General features: G+C 44.2%; 1 protein-coding gene across 2 annotated transcripts in view; it reads left to right on the plus strand.

The window, feature by feature from the left end:
• Positions 1 to 18963, plus strand: part of BACH2 (BTB domain and CNC homolog 2) — a 142615-nt gene that overhangs the window by 107321 nt on the left and 16331 nt on the right. For both annotated transcript variants that reach the window (XM_010987688.3, XM_064486853.1), the window contains exon 3: positions 14730 to 16328. In XM_010987688.3, coding sequence (XP_010985990.3) covers positions 14730 to 16328 — 1599 coding nt within the window. The remainder of the gene's footprint in view (positions 1 to 14729; positions 16329 to 18963) is intronic.

Below are 18963 nucleotides of genomic sequence, written 5' to 3' on the forward strand. Positions count from 1 at the left end.
CCAGAGAAAGGCTGGCAATCTGGCTCAAGACCAGAGATCCCAGGAGATGAGACTAAAAAGCGAGCTGATAGGGGGGAAATCGGGAAGGTCAGACAGAAGAGAATTAAGTTTGCTGTCTCAGGCAGGGCATCGCTGCTTAAAACATAGTCCATGTCGGGAACATTCACCCAAGGGCTCCCCGGGCTCCTTGTGACTGAGGATCCGGAAAGATCAAGATGAGGAGAGAGGAGAGGTGGTACCCACAGAGAGGAGAATGGTTGTGAGCCGAGAAGTGGTGTTAGTTTTCCCTTTTGCTTTGAGTCTCAGTACTTTTACCACAACGATGACTCTACCTAGAGATTCTTAAGCCCTGGCCTCCTACACTTGTCAAAGAAAGAAATGACAGTGCTGTCCAGACACCTGCTAGCTTGGTTGAGGTTTTCAAAGCTACACCACTCTGGAAAGCTGCTGGTAATCTGCTGTGGATGAACTCTAAGGTTCCCCCTCTCCCCAGAGCCAAATGTTTCCTGCTATAGTAGTGTGAGGAAACTAGCTTGTTTTCCATCATGGTTTGTTAGGTTTCTGATTTCCGACTTCAGTGACTGAAATCCCATCAAAATCCTGGAACACCCCCAGGTAATATAGGAGCCTTCACTTGCATCCTTAAAGGTATACTGAGAAATACTTTGATTCACCCAAAACAAGAACACCTAGTGTTCTGGAGATTTGGTATTTGTCAGAAATCCAAAGTTTCCTTTTAGGATGTTTGGATATCTCTACATATAGTAGAAAAGGTGTTTTCCTAGTTGGGAGCTCTAAGTCACATTCAAAATAGATGGCCCAGAACAGCCTCCAGGGTGCCTTCTGGATGCACCTGTGACCTATTTCCATTTCTCGCCATCCCCTGAGTTAGCATGAAAAGTGTGTTTCAGCCCCACAGAAAGTGGACACAACCGCCCAGTCACTGGTGGAAATTCCTGCCTCACCTGCTTCAGAAGCAGAGCTACCACAGATACCATTGTCCAAAACAGGACCCTGCCCTCATGCCCCAGTGGTCTGTCGTCCTGGACACAGTGCTCTTCTCAGCAAAGGCTTGCTCCCAGTCCCCACTGATGTCGCTCGCAAGTATGGCACCCTAGTGTCCCAGGAAAGGCTGTGGAAGGCTACAGGGCTAAGCCCAGCAGATCCAGGCAAAAACAGCAGAATCAGCTCCCTCTTCATTCCCTCCCTTGAAGACAGGAATCACCTATAGAAAAGATTAGAACTAGAGGGGAGAGGTGGGGAAGTGACTGAGTGACAGACTTAACTTCATGCTCCAATCCAGGAGCTTGGGTATTGTGTCATAAGCAATTTCTGCAGCCCTGATTACTACAGAGCTGTGTGTTCCGTCTGCTGGTTCTATAGCTCCAGGGCAGCCATTGTCCAACTCACATATGGAAGCTTTGTGTTGATGGCCACTGTTTAAGTCCTCACAGAGCACAGATGGCGCCTGCATTGCATCAGCATTAACTATCCCCCACTGGCAGAGCCCATTGTGGAAACAGGAGAAGGGAGGACAAACCAGAAGTATACAATCTCTTTGCAAAACGTCTGGTTTCCATGTATGCATTTACCCCGGCTTACTGTACAGTCCTGGGTAACTCAGTCAGCGTGTCTCAGCTTCTGTTATAGGGTGGTTAGTAAAGGACTTAGATGAAGGAAACTGGACTGCAGAAATACCAGTATTGCTGTTGTATAATAAACTATGCCCGTAAGGCAAAATCGTAGCTTTGTTCCTTCTGTAAGGCACAGTAACACCCATTTCCACTGCAAACGGAAAAGCTCTGCTTGAGAGGATGATATGCATCTTCTTAGAATTTTTAGTGTTTGTGTCTCAAAAGCCTTTCAAATGTATTATTTAAATTTCTTCAGCACATCCCTATTTATTTATTCCTATTTTGCAAATGAAAGGGGGGAAATTGCTCAAGTTGTCAGGGTCAGATTACTTTCCCCACTTAAGACCAGTGGTCCTCCCCTGGTGGCACTGGGTCCTCATGGCTGTTGGAGTATTAGTGGAATGTAAACCTACTTGCTTCTAGAGGTCAAAGAGAAAATAACATTTCCCATAAGAGATGTGTGATCTGTCAGTTCTTCAGTTTTGATTTCAGATGGAAAAATCTGACTTCAGTTCTTGAAGGGAAAAAAAATTCCCTAACCAGGCATGACAGATGCCTTCAAATATGTGATGGATTGTCATGTGAAACAAGGACTCAGATTGTTTGCCTGCCCTAGCGGGCATTACTAGGGGTTAGCTCAATTCAGTTCAGCTAATAGTTATTGAGAACCTACAATGCACAAGGCTCATGCTTTAAACTGAAGGCAGGCAAGGGGTGAGGTGGGAAGGGAGACAAATATCCTGCTAATCTCATGACACTAGTTATTGCGGAAGCAAGCAGGTTTGACATTGATACGAAAGTGTGAAGCATTTGGTGAATCATTGGGTAAACCAAGGAGATGGGGAAGACGGAAGCAATGCTTATGGTTTCCAGTTTCTTTCCATCAGTGGGTCAAGCAGGAGTAATTAACAAACCGAAGTGGAGATTATTGCCAGGGTAATAAATAGAATTTCTTAGGTCACCCAAGGAACCTGACAAACAAAAGCGCATCACATTGAGATACAGCTATGAGAAAGGATTCTGTATCTAAGTTGAAAATGTAACCAACTGGGAAGAAAAGCAAGAGCAACACTGTATATCCAGCAGTTCTGTAAACAGGAAAGTCAAGAAACATGAGGGCAGGAGCCTTCCAAAGAGTGTTAGGAGGTAAGAAGATAGAGACACAAAATCGATAGTATAGAAGGAGCGCCTAATGGGTTACATAGACAGAGCGATTACAGATTCTGTGTTCCAAATCCCATTTACAAAATTAGGGCAAAAGAGAGGCATAATTCAGAACTTCACCTATATAAATAGCTATCAGAGTTCTCTTCAACTAATAAAAAAATACCTAAGTGATTATTGATTTGCCTTACTGGCAATTTCACCTTTAAGAGAGTAGAGAGTTCAAGACTCGAGTTGCTCTTTTGGTCCTAATACTGACTAACTAAAAGAAATTGACAAGAGTATACATGAGAGAATTCTTAGATCATGTCATTTTAGATAACGTGATAGTCAAAGAGGAGATTTAGCATGGTCCAAAGTATTTCAAGACCCTTTTCTTTTTATTGTGATTAAAAAAGCACGTGAAATTTACCATCTTAACCATTTTTAAGTGTCCTATACGAATGTCCATCAAACATCCATCTTACTGTAAACATAGTCACATTGTTATGAAACAGATCTTCAGAGCTCTTATAATCCTGCAAATTTGAAACGCTATACCCATTAAACAACCTCCTTTTCCTCCTGACCCCAGCCCCTGTAACCCCCATTCTACTTTCTATGTCTATGAATTTGACTACTTTAGATACCTCATATAAGCAGAATCATACAGTATTTGTCTTTTTGTGACTGGCTTATTTCACTTAGTATAATGACCTCAATGTTTATCCATGTCGTAGCCTGTGACAGGATTTCCTTTCTTTTTAAGGCTGCACAGTATTCCATTGTATGTATATACCACATTTTGTTTATCCATTCATCCACCGATAGACATATGGGCTGCTTCCATCTCTTGGCTATTGTGAATCGTGATAATATGAATACGGGTGTGTACAAAAATCTCTTCCAGACCTCACTTTTGATTCTTTTGGATGTATACCCAGAAATGGGATTGCTGGATCAAATGGTAGTTATGTTTTTATTTTTTTGAGGAATGTTCATACTGTTTCTCCATAGCAGTTGCATTTTACAGTCCCACCCATAACTCACCACCAGTGCACAAGGCTTCCCATTTCTCGACATCTTCATGAACACTTATTTTCTGTTTTTTTGCTAGCACCTCTCCTAATGAGTGTGAGGTGATATATTACTGTGGTTTTGATTTGCATTTCTCTGATGATTAGTGATGTTGAGCTTCTTTTCATATGCTTGTTGGCTGTCTGTTTATCTCTTTGGAAAAATGCCTATTTAAGTCCTTTGCCCTTTTTAATTGGCTTATTTGATTTTACTGTTGTTGTTGAATTATAGGAGTTCTTTATATAATCAGGATACTAACTCCTTATCAGATACAGGATTCACAAATATTTTCTCGCATTCCATAAGCTGCATTTTCATTCTGATGTGTCTTTGATGTACAAAAGTTTTTAAGTATGATGTAATCCCGTTTGTCTATGTTTGTTTTTGCTGCCTGTGCTTTTGGTGTCATTTCCAGGAAATTGTTGCCAAATACAGTGCCATGAAGCTTTTCCCCTCTGTTTTCTTTTAAGAGTTTTATAGTTTTGGGTTCAAGACCTTTTGAAAGTTTTTTTAAGAAGAGAAATGTAGAAATTATGATGGATGGGAAAGATGATTCCAGAAAGCAATAAATGCCCAAATGTGCCAGCTGTTCTCTGTTTAACTCAGATTTTTTTAAATGGTAGAAAAACATGAACAACTATGAAAAGATATATGGAACTGCAAAAAAACGGTATCAAGGAAACCCAAGCCCAAAATGAGTGGAGACCTTTCGAAGAGACACAGACAAGGAAAACAAATTTATGGTTCTGTTTGGAGCAAGAAGACCAGGAAACCAACAGCTGCTCCTTGGGGCTGACCATTTAGTATCAAGGATGACAAAGAGTCCTAAGTCACCTCTATATTTTGTGTCATGGAAAATGTCCGTTAGATCGGAAACTGAGAAAAACTTGGAGAAGGGAATGGAAACCCCAGGTAGACGAAAACACCTAAGTTCCCAGTCTGGATGAAGCAAAGCTCCCAAAGTATAGGGAAAAAAATTAGACATAATTATGGTACAACTTGTTAAGGTCAAAATCTTTGAGGAACTGTAGAACTCAGGAAAGCATCAGAAGTTGAGAGATCAGAAAATGGCATTATAGTTTCCATAAAAAGGGAGAAATTGGATCTTTAAAACTGACTAAAGAGCAATTTATATAATAGCAATTTCTGAATATTTAGACAAGTGTACACTCTTGGGTCAAGAAATCAAATCTGCAAGATTAAAACGGACACGTGACTTATCAGTAGCACGTTCTGAAAAAATACAAAGCTCAGAGATGGTAACTGACAGCGCCATAGTAGTAAGTGGCAATGAAATCAATCAGCACAGCTAGGAGATAGGACCTAGACTGAGGGAGGTGATAGTTCTGTCCTCTGTACCAATGGCTGGAGCATTGACTCAGTCCAGGTACCCTGCTGGGGATGTAGTCAAACTCAGGATATTTCAGACGAGGGCAATGAGGAGGGTATAGGAGTTCATAATGGGTTAGGTTTCAGGGATGGGAATTTTGGCTTATGAAGAACCATTGGGAGGCTCTGAGAGGGGACTGAACTCCCAAGACTAGACGCTTTAAAAAATATTTTTGTTTTCTGGTTGAACATCAAATGTTTGATGGTTGGTTGGAAATGACTAGTGGGGTCTAGGAGGTAAAACCAAACCTTGATTCAAGAAAATTCTGGTCTGTGAAAATCATAGGTTTCCTGAAAGAGGGGAGAGAGGGTCGTTCAAAATGGAAATTAGGTAATTTTTTTAAAAATCTTTTTAAAAATAATTTTCTGTTGGAGGTGGTTTTTCAAATGAAACTGTAAACCTAGATGCGGGTTTTACTACTTCATCACCAGTGAGTGGGATGCTTTTCACTTTCATTTCACACTGAAAAATGTAAAAAGTCGCTACTATTTTATACCTATTTTAAGATACACACTTATACTGAAATTGAATTTTTTAAAATTACTCTGTGAGTTTCATTATATAATCTTTCAGAAGAGAGACTTTCTGTTTTCATTGTGAGCTTTTTGAGTAAATATGAATACAGTACCTTACACTTGCATCACATATGACTTTTGCCTGTCACTTACCTGGGAACTATAACCATTTATAGCTGAATGAGAAAATAATTAAGGCCACACATGAAGGAGTGAGATGAGGGGGGTAAAACCACCCAGGCGAAATGAAGGTTCCACAGGGCCAAGGTGTTACCGGTTCCCAGAAAAGACAAGAATGAATGTTGATTCCTCCTTCTCTGTTTTCATTAACCTGAGACAATCAGATACCTAAGGTCTAGTTTCAGCTGTTACGTAGCCCCATGATAACTCATAGCCAACTGACACAAACAGGACCACAAGACATGCCCCCTAAACATCAGCTTTATTGGGCTGCCTCTTTTCGTTTGGAACAAAGCTCTAGAACAAAATAGCCCCCACCAGAAAGGCATTTCTGCTTGATGCCTTCCAGATTCCATGAACTGAAGCTGAGCTGAGCCTGCTAATTTATCAAATTCCTATGTGATCGAAGGGCTTCCTGGATTTACCAAGTATCGTCAGGCAAGAAAAGGACTTAGCAGTTATCATCATCCTTCAGGAGAAATCTAGGCGCTGAATCTGAATAATGTAAATAACGATAGAACCAAATGCGAGATTCACCCGTCTTCCTGCCCCCAGAAGTACCACATCCAGTTGGCCAGACTCCCTTGGATAGAGCCGTCTAAAACTGAATGTTTTATAGAGTGTAATTAAACTCACAATAATGTGTTTCCATATGAAATACCATTTCTTTTTCTGGTTCACTTCAGACAGACAGCAACCTGTAGGAGAGGAGCTTGAGAGTTAAAGTCTGCAGTCAGAAGACTTGCGTTAAGCGCTGGCTGAGCAGCCGTGCAACTTTGGGAAAATCCCTTCACCTTTCTGGGCTTTCTGGGCTTCACCTCATTTGGCTTCATTGTCTGTCAAATGGATGAGGATTGAGTCAGGGAAACAGAAACCGTGCCAGGTGTTTCAGACAGAGGGTATAAGATAGGGAATTGGTTACACAGGTGTTGGAAAACTGGAAGAACAGTTTCCAAAACAGGAAGTGGAAGGAGAATTAACCCAGTGATTAATCACGTCAGGAAGCAGCTCCCACTCCTGGGGCTGGAGGAGAAAAGCGGCCTCAGAGCACGGAGGAGGGGCTGCACCTGGGGAGGAGACAGCCGCTTCCAGGCACCCCACCAGGGGAGGAAAGAAAAAGAGAACAAGAAGCAGAAGGAACCACAGCATCTTTCCTCCTGACTCTGACCTCCCACCAGTGCCCCCTATTGGCAGAGTAATTCAAATAACAGAGGAGTGTGGGAAACATAATTTATAAACTCCCAGCCTCAGCATTACAGAGGAACATCAGAAGAGTAGGCATGGCATATGGTATGTAGGAAAGTCGCTGAGCGAGTAAATCCTAGGATTATGGGGAGAATTTTTTTTTTCTTTTTATTGTATCTATATGGATGGATGTTAGCTGAATCTATTGTGATCATTTCATAGTATTTGTAAATCAAACCTTAAACTTATACAGTGGTGTTTGTCAATTATTTCTCAATAAAAGTGCAGGGAAAACAAAAGAAGAGTGGGCATGAGGCTGAGAGACAGTAGTAAATAACCAGCATATGAGTTTATAATGTCAGACTAAAATTAAATGATAGTAATCAAAGTTCGTAGTTGGTCAGGACTATTCAGATTGTCCTGTTATGTTTGTATTAAAGTAGTGCTACTGGCGGGTGGGTATAGCTCAGTGGTAGAGCGCATGCTTAGCATGCTAAGGTCCTGAGTTTAGTCCTCAGTACCTACATAAAAAACAACAACAAAATGAAAATAAATAAATAAATGTTCTTAAAAAATAAAGTAGTGCTACTTCAATTTACAGATAGGTAGAGATAGAATATAGATAGATTTGATTCTGATCTAAACAGTTTCTGAGTAATTTTTTGTTAAAGTTTTTATTTTAATTTTAAAAAGTTTGTACTAGTTCATGATTTAGGAAAACTACAAGATATGCATTTCTGTAAACCCCTGTGGACAGAAGAAATCATAGTGAAAACATGGATTATTATAAGGTCCTTCCTCAAGAGTTCCTGGGAATTAATTTCAGGGAGTCTGGGTCTGTGAACTGAACTCAAGTCTGGGATCATGACTGTCTATCATGGAGACTTAAGCAGGGCTTCATCCACTTAACCTACATAATTTTCCTTTTTTTTTTTTTTTAACCAATTAAGAAGTACTTTAGTGGGCTAACTGTGTATTTCAGTCCAAATACCCATTATCCTGCCAGTCACTGCTGACTACACTGCTGATCCAAGTAGCTGTGCCAGCTAGTCTTTGGAGTTTCACTCAAATGGAGTTCACTGTTTGCCTCTCCCCCAGCATGCCATCACCCCCACTGAGATCAGGGAGCCCATTTCAACTGCATGGGACAGGTAGCATGTGCATGTGTGTGTGCGTGTGTGTGTGTGTGTGTGTATTGATGGGAACAGATTCATGAGCTTACAACCTATTCAGTTGCTGAGGGCCCCATGCTCAGAAAGACCCTGTCATCATCTTGAAGTTCTTAATCTCTGAACAAGAGGACCACCTTTCCACTTTTCATTGGGCCCTGCAAATCCAGTCCTGGTGTTGGGGTGGAAGAGGAAAGTTGTGATTAGAGGCCCAGGAAAGGCCTCACTGAGCAGGTGGCATTTGAGGAAGAGCCTGAAGGTGATGAGAGGGTGTGCCAGGCCCTTCTTTGACTTATTCTGAAGAACTTCAACTCAGCCTCCAACACTAGGGGCAAAGATCACCTCTTCTAGGAAGGTGACACTGATGCCCTTAGTAGTTACAGCCTCCAGCTTGGTCCTTCCTTATCTCCCTGCAAATACCCGTTACATACTTAGATTCCATTATAGACATTTGTACTGAACGTCTGTCTCTCTGGTCACCTCTTAGCTCCCTAGAGAAATACAGTATTCACTTATGAAATAACAGCAATAATAATAGCTGTTACTCAGCACTAGACCCTGTTCCAAAGGCTTTACGACAAGGCAGGCACTGTTGGTCTTGCAGTTGGAGAAAGTGAAGCACAGAAAGATTAAATAACCAGCCCAAGTTCCCCAGCTGGTCCATAGTAAAGCTGGGATTTGAATCCAGCTGGTTCCCTCAGACACACTGCAGAGTCAGGGCCCAGTACGTGGTTGGTGAATGAATGTGTAAATGAAAAATAGTCAGTGATTGAATGATCAGCTAGAGAATCTCAGGGACAGATTTACAAATAGGAAAGGAACTTTGTGTTGTGGCTGCAAACCCAAATTCAAGCCTGCACAGGGAAGAAAAGACACTTAATGTTATGCTTTAAAGCCACATTCACTAACACAGATTTTTTTTTTTAAACCCACCATATGAAATCATACACTCATATGTATAAATCAACTTGAATGTTGCTTTAGTTTTTGAATTGTTACTTTGGAGATGGAAACAAGATTGATTTCTCTGGCTCTATCTTTAACTAAAATTAATACTCAAATAACCAGAAGCTTTGTTGAAATAGTGAGGTTAATTTAACAAATACATCCTGAATGTAGTATGCTGGTATAGCATGCTGCTTTGGGAAGAAATGTGTGATCATATGGATATTAATTATAGAAAATTAAGATTAGAAGTGATGCCTCACGGCTAAATCAGTCTTCATCCTGCAGAATGGGATGCCGTGCAGTGCGGGGGTGGAGAGGAGGAGGGAGTTGTCACCAGTGTTGTTTTTTCTTTGACAAGTGCCTTTCTGTGCAAATACAACCCAACTCAGTGTTTTCAAAAGCCCATCAGCATAGCTCTGTTACCGCCTTGTCCCTCCTCCTACAGTGTAGGCAAGATCCAACTTCATCAGGACGATGTAGCTGAGGGTGAAAGATTCCATGTTTGGTAAGGCTGTGACTATGGGACCTTGAGCAGTGTGCCACTCATATCCTAGAGCACAGTCACCAGATGTCCTGACCCATCTGATGAGTCTTCCACAGATGGGCTCAGCGCTACAGCCGTGAATATAAATACTGCCAGGACTGGCTGAGGAGACCATCATCATGTGACTTAGGTGCTCTTCCAAGTCTCATAAAAATTCCCAAACCCTATTTTCAACTTATGCCTGAAACCACACTGCCTGACCCCATAATAATCCAGAGCGACGAAACTGTTGGAAGTTTCCTTTCAGAAGCTCTGTCCAGCAGCACATGGGGCATCTCCTGAGACAGTGAGCTCCCCAGCTCTGCCAGCAGCACCCAGCGTGCCCTCTGCCAGCTGCGTTTTCATCATTTCACCTTCCTTTCATCGACAGCAGGGAGATGAGACATCAGAACCCAAGGGAACAAAGGATTGACAGTCATAGTTTCAGTGGGTCAAATTTTCAAGACCTTAGTGCACATGGACTCACACCCTAGTGCATGAATCTGGTAGTCTGACTGTTTCTTTCAGACCCAAAACCCAAAGGTCAGTGCCACTTACCTTGTGCATGTCAACTGCTGGATGAGGTCACTGCCTCCTTGGGAGCAACCAGAGAGCAAGGCAGGATCATTTCCTGTCCTCTCCCAGGGCTGAGTCCCACTGGGCACACTCCATTCTACCCAGCGTGTGATCCAGCCTCATCGATAGCACAATGTGTATCGCACATTATGGGACCAACCAGTTCCATATTGAAGCGTGATTTAAAAAAAAACAAAAAACTGTCAAAATTAACCCAACCAAAATATTCCATTCAAAATGCAAGACTGTTATCCCAGGTGTCCCTAGTACTATATTTTGCATGTGTTTATCATTGTCTTAGGCCATTCCTGACTAGTGAATTTTAGCCTAGGTATGTTTGCTTCCGTTAGAGCAGTCAAACACAGCTCCATTAACACCAGTGAGATGGAACTGGCTTGTTATTTCTCGTCACTTCATTCCACTTAAACTCAATCGTCATTACCTTTTTAAACAACATTTTTATGGATCATTAGTTTTGTGTTGTGATTCTCCACCTCCTACCCCCTCTTATTTTTTCCTGTTATCAGAGCCATACTTGGTAAAAACAGAAGGTGAATGACAATGCAGGCTTGTGGCCACAGTTTCATAAACGTGCAGCTTCCCGTTGGTATTTGGATATTTGCTTTCTGAGTACAATGTGACTTTAAATGATTCCTCAAACTGGAAAGAGAGTACAGTCTACTCAAGATGGAAGCTAAACCAGTATTCTGAAAGCCTCTGCCTGTTTTAACACCGGCCTGCGTGTGTGGTGGTCACTTGCTTTCTGTTTTGTGTATTTGGAGCTAGTGCAACTCGCCCGAAGTGCACCAGAAATGGGTTCCGCGAAGAGAGAGCTGTGGCAGTTCAGAAGATACCCATTGTATCGAAGCAACCCTTGACCCAGATCAGACCCAGTTGGGGCCTGGGGTCCTGTTTACCAGTGTTCAAGGGATCGAGCCAACCTCAGTAATCTCCTCTTCTGAACTGGTGGGGGTTTCTCAGTTGAGGATTTCTAATCATGTAATCTTGTGATAGCCCTTCCATCATTGACTTACATTGTTACTTAAAATTAACTTGTCATTGTTCATATCTTTTCTTCCAGGCTAAATTGTAGGTTTCTTGAGCACAGGGCTAAGTCTTATACTTAACTGTTCCTCATAGCACATGGGATGGAACCCCACCTCTCCACTTTAACTAGCTCTGTGACTTTGGATGCATTCTTTCACTTTACTGCTTCTCAACGTCCTTATCTCCAAAACAGAGGCAAACATGCCTGCCTTGCAGTATGTTATGAGAGCCAGCTAGCATGGCACTGGGCACTAGAAGGTGCTTGGTGCATAGTAACTGACTCATTAGGCAAAGCCCTGCACACAGAAGCTGAGTAAAATTTAACAGAATTGAATATGACAAAGCAGGGTTTAAATTCTTGTCGGGGGTGGCGCTGGGGGAAGAGCTAATTATGGACTCCTGAAATTTCATGGTGAGGACACTATTTCCTCTAACCTGGACTTGAATGACAGTTTACAACCCTGTTTTTATTCCTGACTCGTTCATGACCATGTGATGATGATCTCAAGCTTATCATGTCTCCTGAGCCCAAAAAGATCAGTGATCTGATTTGGGATGTGGTGACTGTGCTCACTGGCATGACTGGACCCACTCATACATTTAAGCACGAGCTTGTCCCTGCGTGGAGAAGCTCTCTGCAGCTCCTTGCAGCCACGAGGCAAGTGGTGACTCCCAGGATTGATCTAATGATCCCCGTGGGTGTCCCTTGGCTTCTTTAGGAATTTTGTTTAAAAGTAGCCATAGTGAGGGACAGTGGTAGGGCTTACTGAGACCAAAAGTGTCAAAGTAAAAAAGAAATGGTCATGAAGAGGACTATATACAAAACATAAATCGCATAGAGATGGGTTCCCCCATTTCCTGTATAGTGAGCACATCTGCCAAAACTCAAGATGTGTATTATCCACTCAGCAACTGGCAGATTGCCTTGAAGCAGAGCAGAAGATGCTGACTGATGGAGAGGTCAACTCTGCCTTGATTCTGCCATTTTCACTTTGTGGTGGAGCTATGTTACAATGAAGAAATGGGTCGTGTGACATTTTCATCAACCTTCATTGGTTACTTATCAATATACATTTCCTTAGTTTACATTCCCTTTTATTTTATTTTATTTTTTTTAATGGAGGTATTGGTGATTGAATCCAGGATCTCATACATACTAAGTATGCGCTCTACCACTGAGCTATACCCTCCCCCTATACTTCCTTTTAAAGGTTCCTGGGAGAAAACTTCATAAAACGGGCATTTGCTGAATCTATTGCCATGTCAGCTTAGTAGAACAAAAGTGAAGGTCCCTTTCATTACTGGTACTAGGGGACACGACAAATAAGCCCTCCTGCCTGCCGTTGATTAGTTAATTGGTTTAGTTTGTTGGTTTACACAATACCTTGCTTCCAAAGTAATTTGAGACAACACTCACCATAAGACTATGTTGTCACCTTCTGAACACTGCAGTTGTATGGTAAGGGCATAGTTAGACTTCTGACATATTCAGTAATATACAAGCTTTTATCAGATGTTTAGAGACCCTCATTAGGTGCGGGGTGACAAAAAGAAATGAAACAGTCGCTGATCTAAAAAAGCTTTGCTGTCTAGCAGTAGAAACAGACACAATTAAGTACAGTAAAAGGGAGACAGCAGTGATTGCCCTTGTAGAACTTTAATGTGGGTCTTGCAGTCATGGGGTTTTGTTGTTGTTGTTTTTTGTTTGTTTGTTTACCCAAACGTCTCAGGACTCATCATTTGATGGAGAATTTTTTTTTAAATTTGATTTAAGGATGGAGAATTTTTTTTTAAATTTGATTTAAGGTACTTTAAAAATATTAACAATTAAAACTCCATTCAGCTCTGTATCTAAGAACTCTCCCTCACTCTGCATTCCCTTAGAATGCAGTGATGTACGATCAGTTCTGCCCTGGGGAACGCAGGGCATTTCTTTACTCTGGCTATGGGGTCTGAGAGGATGGTGTCATGCACTCTCTACGAGGTTTGCAGAGAGCTCCCAGAGGAGCTGATGTCCGAGTTGAATCTCAAACAACAAATATAGATCCTCCCAAGAGTTTGGGCTCTGGGTGCTGTGCTGCATTCAGTCCATGTGGCAGTCAGCTACAAAGCTTGCCGATTCATCTTGCTCTGCACCTATTCCCCTAGCAGACATTTTTTAATCACTGCTACTGTGGCTTCCAGCAAGGACCCCATGACCACTGCTTTCATTTGTTTTGTACATAATGATTCATGGACCTGCCTGCCTTCCCTTCCTCTGGGGTCAGCAGTGCTTGCAAGAACCTAGAGGATGCATGGTTTTGAGCAAAGGATAAGGAAGCCTGCCCTGAACACCAGCATATGTAATCCATTCCCATCTGAGAAAACAATTGGCCTTAGGCAACATATTTCTAACTGTCTAAGTCACTCTGCGGATATGCGCATGCACGCATGCGCATGTACACAAGCTGTGCATAAACAGCACGTTTCCAATCTGTATAAAATGTAATGGATGAGCAGCACATGACAGTAGGCTCAGCCCCTGAAGATTTACCGGGAAAGAAGACAGCTGCACTGCATGGCAAAGCTGCTGCTTATAATTAGGGAAGGAATTGCCCAGGTCCTGTGCCATTCAGCAGCTTCAGCCGTTTAAGTGACAGCCGGTTTGTTTAGTTCTGTAACCCCCCTTCTTTGTGGACCAAGAGTTAATTTCTTGCTGAGAACACTGCTTTGGATTGTCATCATCTCTGGTATCATTGTAAGATGGGATATGACATGATGACTGAAAAGTCCCAATTGAAAACCATGATGAATGAGCAAAAAACAGGAGTTGCTTTTAATGTCTCTCTTTAACTTTCCAAGTGAGGAAAAACTATTTTTGAAACCCCGTGGACTTTCGGTTTTTAACGGGGCCATATTGCTAGTTTTGCAGTTGAGGAGAAAAGGATAATGCTTTCTTTGACTCGTGCGAGCTGGCTAGAAGTATCGCAGCACTCCTGATGTCCCACGGCTCTCCACAGGACGGACGGGGAGGGAGATTAATAGGCTTCCCATTGTTACCGTGCATTTTTGCCAGGATATTTCATTAGTGTCAACACTGAACCCGTTGTCATCTTGTTTAGCCACTTGACCCTGGTGATTTTCAATTCTGTGTGTCGTGACGGCGTAGAGCAGCGGCATGCACGAGACAGGCTCTAATTATTGGAAGCAGAATCATTGCTGACCCAGTACGGGATTAACTGCTCCTTTGCAGTCTTTATCCTAGGACATTAGCCCTGTCTGGTTATCTTGCTTCAGTTGAGGGATTCGGGACAATAGCAGTGCTGATGGTAACGGTCGGCAATTTCCCTGTTTGTTTTGCAGGTCACGGCCAGGGGGTTTGGGCCGCTGTTGCAGTTCGCCTACACGGCCAAGCTGTTACTCAGCAGAGAAAACATCCGCGAGGTCATCCGCTGTGCCGAGTTCCTGCGCATGCACAATCTGGAGGACTCCTGCTTCAGCTTCCTGCAGACCCAGCTCCTGAACAGCGAGGATGGCCTGTTTGTGTGTCGGAAGGACGCGGCTTGCCAGCGCCCGCACGAGGCCCATGAGAACAGCGCAGGAGAGGAGGAGGAGGAAGAAGAGGAGACGATGGATTCGGAGACGGGCAAGATGGCTTGCCCCAGGGACCAGCTGCTGCCAGACCCCATCAGCTTTGAGGCCACTGCCATCCCAGTAGCAGAGAAGGAAGAAGTTTTACTGCCCGAGTCCGACGTGCCCACGGACACCAAGGAGAGCTCGGCGAAGGACGCGTTAACGCAGTACCCCAGATACAAGAAATACCAGCTTGCATGTACCAAGAATGTCTATAACGCATCATCACACAGTACCTCAGGTTTTGCAAGCACATTCAGTGAAGATAACTCTGGCAACAGCCTCAAGCCGGGGCTTGCCATGGGGCAGATTAAAAGCGAGCCGCCCAGCGAAGAGAACGAAGAAGAGAGCATCACGCTCTGCCTGTCCGGAGATGAGCCTGACATCAAAGACAGAGCGGGGGATGTGGAAATGGACCGGAAACGGCCCAGCCCCGCCCCCGCGCCCGCCCCCGCCCCCCCTGCCGGGGCCGCCTGCCTGGAGCGATCCAGGAGCGCGTCCTCCCCCTCCTGCTTAAGGTCTCTATTCAGCATAACAAAAAGTGTGGAGCTGTCCGGCCTTCCCGGTACATCTCAGCAGCACTTTGCCAGGAGTTCCGCGTGCCCTTTTGACAAGGGGATCACTCAGGGTGACCTTAAAACTGACTACGCCCCTTTCACGGGGAATTACGGACAGCCCCACGTGAGCCAGAAGGACGCGTCCAGCTTCACAATGGGGTCGCCCCACAAAGGGCCTGGGTTGGAGGCTCTCTGTAAACAGGAAGGAGAGCTGGACCGGAGAAGTGTGATCTTCTCCTCCAGCGCTTGTGACCAAGTGAGCACCTCGGTGCACTCGTATTCTGGGGTAAGCAGTCTGGACAAAGACCTCTCTGAGCCGGTGCCAAAGGGCCTGTGGGTGGGGGCTGGCCAGTCCCTCTCCAGCTCACAGGCCTACTCTCACGGTGGGCTGATGGCTGACCATTTGCCAGGAAGGATGCGGCCCAACACTAGCTGCCCGGTGCCAATCAAAGTCTGCCCTCGCTCGCCCCCGTTGGAGACCAGGACCAGGACTTCCAGCTCGTGCTCCTCCTATTCCTACGCAGAGGACGGGAGTGGGGGCTCGCCCTGCAGCCTCCCTCTCTGCGAGTTCTCCTCCTCGCCCTGTTCCCAGGGAGCCAGATTCCTTGCCACAGAACACCAGGAGCCAGGCCTGATGGGAGATGGAATGTACAACCAAGTCCGACCCCAGATTAAATGTGAGCAATCTTACGGAACCAACTCCAGCGACGAATCCGGATCGTTCTCGGAAGCAGACAGTGAGTCGTGTCCTGTGCAGGACAGGGGCCAGGAGGTAGGGAACGCGCATAAATTCAAGCATGTGATCCACCCTCAGTCCTTTATCTGGACTCTCCCCGCCCCCCGCCCCCCACCACCACTGCAAGATTGTTTTTGTTTGTCAAGATTAAAGGTTACGGTAAAGGGACCGCCTACCCTATCCAGAGAGGCAGGACGCTTCAAGGTGATCCCAAATTAACCACTCTTATCCTAGAGGGCACTTGAAATTTGACCTACATTTTAATACTGAACTAGCAGAGGTAAAGCGGCTTCTCTGAAAAACTCAGGAGGAAATGAAAGTAAAAAGTCTAATGCTGGAAAGCACATGCTGGTACTTCGAATCCCCCCTCCCCATCCCTTTCTCCTCCCCTCCTCTGCTTTGAAAGGATGCTATACTCATCACCCTCATCCTTGCCCCTCACCTCTTCAGTGTGAAGGAAAATACAGAATCGCTTTCAAAACTGACTGAAATTAGATAGATCCACACTAAACATGTACTTTCCCAGCACCTTTGAGTTTTCCTTGTCAGCAGGGGACCCTGGGGCTGTCCCTTGTCCATTGTGATGCAGGTGATGGACAGCTCAGCATCCATCCTGGTCCCAGTGTCACTGAAGAAGCACCCTTGTCAGTCACACATAACTGTATAACATGTCGTTTCCCGGGCTTCCCACAAGCAGTGGGAATCAGTTTGAGGAACAGTGGGGTTGAGGAACGGTTTCTGTCCACTCTGAAAGCAAAGTGCTTTCTAGGTAAAAATTCCCAGAGGCTCCACCCATGTCTTCCCTATGCTGGGAGAGGGAGCAGGAACAATGCCAGCCACCTCGTGAGCAAGACTCACATGGCCAAGGAGAGAAAAGAATAGACGCCCCATATGTCCCCCCTTCCCCTGCAACAAGAGAGGCCCCAGAAAGATCTGAGGGAGCCTGTGTCGTGATCTGGCACTGTCTTGCCGATGACAAGGAACCAACGTGAGGCTGCCACCTGTGTCTCAGACCTGCCTCGGGAGCAGGAGAGAGCGAGCCCGGTGAGAAGTCCCTCTTGAGAGTGGCTTCTCTGAAAAACTCGGAGGAAATGAAGCGTGGTCCTCATTAGAGCAGCGTGCTCCATCCGCATCTGTGCTCCCTGGGTATTAGCCTCTAGTCAAACGGGGACGTTAACCCAACCAGACAGCAGAAATGCCACACGGGGTGAGGTGGCTTTTCACACAGCCACGTGCGGTTTATTCAGCCTCTGAGATTGGCGAGAAGCACATGAAGGTTTGGATTGGGCATGTTTTGAAAATAGATTCCAGAGCTCCCTGTGCCAGCTGCAGAAATGCCCTGTGGTCACTTCCCCATTTTCTAGCTGCTAGCCTGGTCCCCACTCTTCCATTCCTGCCTGGTGAAAAAATGAAAAAAAGAAACACATTGAAAGGATTTAATTTAGCTAAAAGCCATTAAAAAGGAAATTTGAATGGAAACTATTGCTATTTGAACACACCATGTCCCTGCAGGCTTGGGACAGAGGGTAGGGCTCAGGGCCCCAAGCCAGAGTCACATCTGTGTCGTCACAGCTGTGTCCCTGAGCTGAGAGGACTGAGGTTTTATGAAAACAGTAAAAGGTTGTGCTCTCTCTTTCCTTGCTCATTTCTTTGCCTCTGATCACAACTTTTAGGAGGTTTTCTTTTTTACCCCCGAAATTATTCATAAATATCCCCCGTGCAGAAGCATAGCCACAGGGTCCATCAGCACAGTGAGTGATTTACCTCTCCAAGGATCTGTGTCTCGAGAAAAGGGTGAATGCCTTCGAGTCTTTTTTTTTTTTTCCCATCTCTCCCTTAAGAAGAGTCCCACCATTAGCTAAAAGGTGATGTGTGTTTTTGATATTTGCCCGTGTCCACAGAACTGTCAGTTTCAGATAAATCTCCTTTTGTCTCTCTAACGACCCCAAAGAGAACTTAAGGTCACTTCCTGGAAGTGAATGCCACCAATAAGAGCCCATGTATCTTTCCTGGGCTCAGGACTGAGCACTTGTCTACCTTATAACTTTTTAGTGTTAAATGAATCAATTAAAAGGAGGAATCATTCAGCCTACAAAATAGTCATGAACAGGACTAGTCTCCCCTCAAAAAATACCACTTTTAAAAAATATTTTTATTTTTACTTTTAAAAGATAGTTCTGTTCTTTGCATTTGTAAACAGTCTCAAAAGAAGAGACATTTTCCAAATTTCTTTGCCATTTCAAGAATCACATTTAGCCCTTCTTGGTAGTACATTTTGGATAGGATTGTTATAATTAAGCTAAGCTATTTGAACTTTCAGTTTTCCTAAAGTAGAGGAGATTAGGTTTTTCAAGAACTGTCTCAGGAACTTAGCATGACTGTTCCTCTTTGAGTTAATAATTTGCTTTGGGGAGTTTCTTTGACCCCAATGGAAGTGTGGTCCCCAGTAAGAACACTGAAGGCAGACCCTTTACAAAGGGATTCATAACTGATCCAGAAGCCAACGTCTCTTGGGCTGATTCAGCCCGGATCTGCTCTTATATAGGTCCAGGTGACTTCTCTTCCAAGTGAACCCCAAAGAGACACCAGAGCTAGAAACCAAAAAAAAGATTTTCCATCTCCAGCCACCCATCTGTCCAGTACTTCAGTCGACAGTCCAGGCTTCTTCCAA

Source organism: Camelus dromedarius, chromosome 6 (assembly GCF_036321535.1).
Source record: "Camelus dromedarius isolate mCamDro1 chromosome 6, mCamDro1.pat, whole genome shotgun sequence".
Lineage (NCBI taxonomy): Eukaryota > Metazoa > Chordata > Mammalia > Artiodactyla > Camelidae > Camelus > Camelus dromedarius.